We start from the raw sequence: 6,261 nt of genomic DNA on the forward strand, positions 1-6,261 counted from the left end.
ATTTCGCTTCTGATCTTAATAAAGCTACTCAGAATCAATTAGCAAGAGGTCAATTGCTCAAACAATCCCAATAAGCCCCTCTTACCATGAAAGAACAGATAATGAACTGATCCACTTGGCTACATCCATCCCTGTAATATTTACATTACAAATGATTCAGTTGATATTTCTTTCTTTATCTTACTTATTTTATGAGATACAAATAGTTCACCGCGTAGACATGGACATTCATAAACTGTTTTGCTGTGGAGGGATAAAATTCCCTAGGTTAGGACTTTCCCTTAGACTATCAGCTGTGACAATAGTATCCATGATAATAACTACTATTAATAACTAAGCTAAAATAGCCTTTGTCTCTAATGAGAAACAACATCAATTAGACTTTGCAGACTAATTAATTAGCACACGTGCAGTCTTAACAAACTCTACAACTTCAATGTTTCTATAATTCATGAGCTGGTATATGAATTTCAAGAAAAAGTAGTAATTAGATGCCAATTTTGAACACCACAAGCAATTTATCTAATTTCCTAGAAAAGGTAAAGAAAGGTACACAAGCCTCTTTTTTTGATACATACGTGATGAAAGTATTACAGTTCGGTTGCGAAAGTATTAGTCTTTCTCTTACAGTTATCTCATAAACCTCCCATTCAACAAACATATTGAAACTCCTCACTGTACAACAAACAACTCAGACAGAAACCAAAAACAGAAAGAAAAAAAAAAATAAAAAATGGCAAAAATTCTTACTAATAGTACCTTTTGCAATTAATCGCAACAAATTGGACAGCGTATGATCCCATTTTCATTGCAATCTGGACACCGTTGGAATCCACAATCATTTTCATCGCATTCTTCATCATAATCACCTTCATAGTAGATTTTACAACTCCCTGAACATGTCTCACAAGGCACAAACCTTATATCCCCACATGCCTCACAAATTCCGCCACCACCACCTCCACCACAACCACCATCACCTCCACCGCCATCATCCACCATTTCACAACCTTCGAGTGCCTTCTCGAGCTTTCCATCCTCGTGCATTCGCCGTATCTCTTCCGCCCCACCAATGTACCTCTTCCCCACAAACACCCTTGGCAAACCACCACCATTATTATTAAACCCTTCTCCCAATAGCTCTTTCAGCTCCTCCTTGAACCCGGAATGCATCGATAAATCTCTCTCATCAACTCGAATACCCAATCCATTTAGAATCACTCTAACATGGCAACAATCCTCATATGTCTTCCTCACTCCTCTTAGGCTTGTGAAGTATAGCACCACCTTGTCTTTTCCAAATGATGAGCATTTATACTCTTCCGCACCACCATCTATAGTACTCTTATCGGCCATGACTTCCAGTGGCTGATTGTAGCCGGCCACGGCCTGCTCTGTTTCGTTGCCTAATGGTTTGAGGTGAAAAGGGTTGGCAGGAGGGAGATCTTCCAACGCTTTCCTGAATGTGGAAATGACATCTGGATCAAACTCGGAGATTATAGATGTTGCATTCGAATTCGAATTGGAAAGTGATTCTTTGTCAGCCATCTCAAGCCACAATGGTTTAGAGGACAAATCATCATTTGCTCGCAGCTTCGATTTGGGACTACCGAGTGGGGATGGAATCGAATTCGGAGCGACATGGAAAGAGAAGCTCCGAATGTGATTTGGAGGACGAAGAGGGCTAGTGTCTTCAAGGCCCTCCATCAATTCCCAGGCATTGATCGTCTCAGGCTCACCTGGAGGTGTTCTAATTGGAGTTCTCGGAACAATTTTAGGAATTTTTTCATTGATCATGGTAGACCAAGTCTTGGCCTCAATCAAACCCACTGAAAACTCTTTGCTTCTCTTATTGGAAACACTGTCTTCACCTTCATTTGGCTCATCTTTAATTTCAACTGGAGCATTGCTTTCATTGAGAGGGTGAATTTGGTCCAACGAATCGAGCTTGATCGTTCCCAGTGAGCTGGAGGTGAGAGCCACGACATGGTAGCTATCCCCTTTTTGCTGAGGAGGGTGGTGGACGTGCATCGAATAGCTTCGCGGCACCGGCGAGTATGGCGTCTGACAGTTCCGGCATACCTTTTGTTTCGAACTTGCGCAACCCATTTTGTAACCAACAAGATTGAATCAGGAAAAAAAAGGCCAAGACTTTATACAAATATGCGTATCCAAAGAAATGAGACTTTATACAAATATGCGTATCCAAAGAAATGAGACAGATATGTATATACTAGATATATAATTAATTAGGTGTATATATGATTAAAAGAACATTTCCAAACTAATGAGGTGGATGGGTAAGAGTTTAGGTAGAGATTCCGAGATTAAATATGCGAAATCGAGGAATTAAAAAAGGGAATCAGGTTAATTGAGTCCTGTTTTGCAGAGATTTAGAGAAGAGGATTAGAATAATGATAAGAATCGCTCAGATCGAATGTTCTCAGCAAAAAGAGGCACAGAAATGAACCATTAATGGAGAAAGTAAAGCTTTAATTTCGAACTGCTGATAATAAATAATCAAACAACCACATAGCAACGGTGATGTTCAATAAGTCCGTTTAAAGGAGATCATAAATTTTTTGAAAATGAGATTACAACAAGAACATCAAAATGTTGCCATAAGAGACCATGTGAATTGACTGGCAAAAGAGAGAGATGAGAGGATCAGAATTCGATAGAAGAAGAAAATAGAAGGGAAGAGAAAGGAAGGGAATGCGAAGGAATTCAAGTCAAAGAACAAGGGCGGAGACCCTTTCCACCAGCTGCCTCCCACCCCGACTCCTCCTCTCTCTCTCTCTCTCTCTCTCTCTGTGTTTCTACCTCTATCTCTCTCTAGAAAAGCTTCACTGGATCATCAAACAATCAAAAAGATGAAATGGACCCTCCAGTGGTCTGAATGGGTGGTGAATAGCAATCCAAAAACCTCCTTTAGGAAATGGGAAAGTTATATATATACAGCTATATATATAAATACTCCATATGAATGGAGTATTATACAAGTGTATATATATATATATATATATAACACGTATATAAATAAAAATGGAAGTGGGAGTGGGAGTTTCGCCGAATGCGGAAATTATTGCTTGAATGACTCCCCACCCAGGCCCTATGAACAAGCTAAAGACGAATACAGACGTGGAGTTATTACACCCACTCTCACATTCGTTCCAGGGGATGTTTGTTTTTTTCCTTCATGTTCAATTTGATTGGTTCGTGAATTACACGAACCTTATGGACGCGTGGGATGAACTTGTAAAAGATAAATATTTGTGACGTAAGCAACTCGGACGCGTGACTCCCGAGGTTAGTTGGCTGGGTGATTGTTGTTGGATGCCGGTCTCCATTCATGAATTTTATGGGAGCTGCTGACTGTGTCTTGAATTCCACTCTAAATTATGGTACTAGAAGAATGGCTGATAAACGCGGATTCGAATAGTCTTAAGTGGAATAATACGACATGTTTCTTTGCGTTTAGAATATTTTTTATAAAAAAATTAAGTAAAATGCTAAAAAATCTCCCTGAATTATTACCCTTTTTTAAATAATTTCTTTGAATTAAAGAATGTCCTCCTAAATTATTAATTTGTTGCAATTAAAGACTCATAAAAAATTATTTTACCCTTCCCTATTAAAATTGTCATTTCTTATTAAATTATTTTTTATTATATTTTCTCCTGTTCAAAAATTAATTATACTATTTACCTTAATTTTATAATTATTATCAATTTTTAATAAAAATAAGAAATAATAAATAGATTAGTAACTACCATTTTTTAAAATGATTAACTTATTATACTCACTTTAAAAATTAGGGTAAAAAAATACCTTCTTTTTCATACAATATTTATGCAAAATTAATAAATTACGTATATATTTATGCATTATTAATAAATTACGTAAATAAAAAATTCCTTTTTATGCAATATATTCATTCAAAATTAAGAAATTGCTTAAATTATTTCCAAATTTTCAATTAAAATTTTTATTTAAATAATTAACTTCAAAATTAAGGCAAAATTATGCAAATTTAATTGAGAATATATTATCAAATTAGTATGAACTTTTTTTTCAAAATTTATTTTGACAAGAAAAATATATAAGTGTAATTCAATAAGAAGTGGTACAATTGTTATTTAATGAAAAATAATCAAGGCAATGAGGGTATTTTGCAACTAAATGTGATAGCTCAGGAAATTTTATGTGCAAAAAATATTTTAGGGGTTATTTATGAAAAAAATTAAAATATCTCAAATGAACAGAACAGATGTATGGTGTATAGGAAGGAATTCCAACAAACATACATTCTTGTCTTTAATCTAATAATGACAATTATAAACAACATTTAAGAAAAATAAAAGAAGCACTTGAAGCCATTTATATTATTTCTCATTATAGATTAGGTGAAAACTTTAAGATACACTTAGCCTATGCTGCACAACTTGCACCTTAGTTTTTATTTAATTCGTAAAAAAAAACAATCCTATGCTAAATTATTTCTTTTCTAGATCAAAATAAATAAACTAACTAATTAACACGGGCAATAATATTAATGCCGAAGAGTTTGGTTAAAAGAGGAACCGACTCCTTCATGAGTCCCACTTCAAGCTCTGAAAGGTAGAGACACAGTCAATTCACCCAAACTTTCAATGAGAATGGTCATAATTAAAATTACAAATCAAATTTTTTTTTTTTTTTGGAATTTAAAATTACAAATCCAACAATCACATTTACCTCAATTAGGAGAAAACTCATGCAAAGACTAATTTTAATTTTAAAAGAAAATGAATGACCAAAACCATTCCGAAGCATCCAACTACCATCTAGTGCTTTTGATATGTGAAATAAATCATCAAGTAATTTACGTAATGTGTATCTCGAATCATACTGCGATATTAGTTGCTATGTTATTTTTATGTATTAGTCTTTTAATAATTTCAGTACCACTTTTGTGCACAGGGCATCTTTCTTGCGACCAATATGCACAGAAGTGATACATATAAATAACAATGGTAGTTTAAAAAAATGAACAAATGTTTCTATATATGCACACTTCAAACTTTGAGAAATTTTTATGCTTTTAAAAATATTTATATCTGTAAATGAACGGGTTAATCTGTGAGACTCTCCTTTTATATTTTGACTTATCATTATCATCTTTGTCAATTTCTTCAATCAGGTTAAATATAAAAGAATGAGACCCTTCATTTTTGTATCTCTTACATTAACAATCAATCAAATGTGTTGGATCAAAAAATACTATCTTATTACTTTTTAACCTAAATATCACTACTAATTAGATTATCAAATACTTAATTGAACAAGTGCTTAAATAGTATTGAATTAAATTATCAAATAATAAAAATATACTTGGTAAAATGTATAATTAGATGATTTCCTTGCAAAGAAAAAAAAAATTAAATTCCTTGTAAATTAAAATCATTTACTCCGAATAAGTTTTGCAATACAATATTATATTATATGTAACTCCCGCGTTCTCACTTTAAATGTCGATGGGATGGAGATAGCACTAAATATCTTTGTAATATTCCATCTGTCCAAAATAGATATAGTCATATTTACGAGGCCTATTGATCCACGGACTTGCAAGTCGGTTTCTACTTTCTGCAATAGAATAGCAGACCAAGTCCCATCATATGGATGTACGAATCCACAGCGAGGAGGACACGTGCATCGGAGCATGGGGATTGCTTGTACTAATTATTACAAGCGCATGTAACAAATGATTGCTCCACGTGACGGCACGTGTATGCTGCTTTGTAGTTACCGCCACGAGTTTTACTTACAGCGTCAGTCTATGCCCGATCGATCTTCTAAAGCTTATCAGTTATGTAATTTATGTTCCCATGTCTATGGACGAGGATGAATCCTCTCAGTACAGAATGGGTCCATTCACATGTGCGCGCGCGCGCGCGCATACATATATATATATACATATATATATATATGGCTAATATTGGTGAGTAACAACACATTTTTGAGTAGTGATAAGAGTCACAAATTTAGTTCAAGCGACGACATTTTTTAGAACAGCAAGCAATAAATCTTCTACCTCACTAATTTTGGTGAGAAATGACAGTAAAATTTGTTATTTTTTAAATTAACATTAGAATTGGGTTATGAATTTAAATTTTAAAGGATTATAAAACTGTGATGGAATTGGATTTTTAATTTACGGAAAGTTCAAAGAAAATAATCAGATAATAGATTAAGAAAAATTTATCATCATCATGGATA

General features: G+C 34.1%; 1 protein-coding gene across 1 annotated transcript; it reads right to left on the minus strand.

The window, feature by feature from the left end:
* Positions 1-540: 540 nt before the first annotated feature.
* Positions 541-3,043, minus strand: LOC132284107 (uncharacterized protein At3g28850-like). Its single transcript, XM_059786176.1, has one exon. The coding sequence runs from the start codon at positions 2,107-2,109 to the stop codon at positions 769-771; it is 1,341 nt and encodes a 446-aa protein (XP_059642159.1). The 5' UTR covers positions 2,110-3,043; the 3' UTR covers positions 541-768.
* Positions 3,044-6,261: the final 3,218 nt, after the last annotated feature.

This window comes from Cornus florida, unplaced genomic scaffold (assembly GCF_030987335.1).
Source record: "Cornus florida cultivar Cherokee Brave unplaced genomic scaffold, ASM3098733v1 CherokeeBrave_3.0.0_Hap2_Chr11, whole genome shotgun sequence".
NCBI lineage: Eukaryota > Viridiplantae > Streptophyta > Magnoliopsida > Cornales > Cornaceae > Cornus > Cornus florida.

Excerpts from the sequence above, each read along its gene's own strand:
- LOC132284107 (XM_059786176.1), bottom strand. The coding sequence starts at position 2,109 with ATGGGTTGCGCAAGTTCGAAACAAAAGGTATGCCGGAACTGTCAGACG.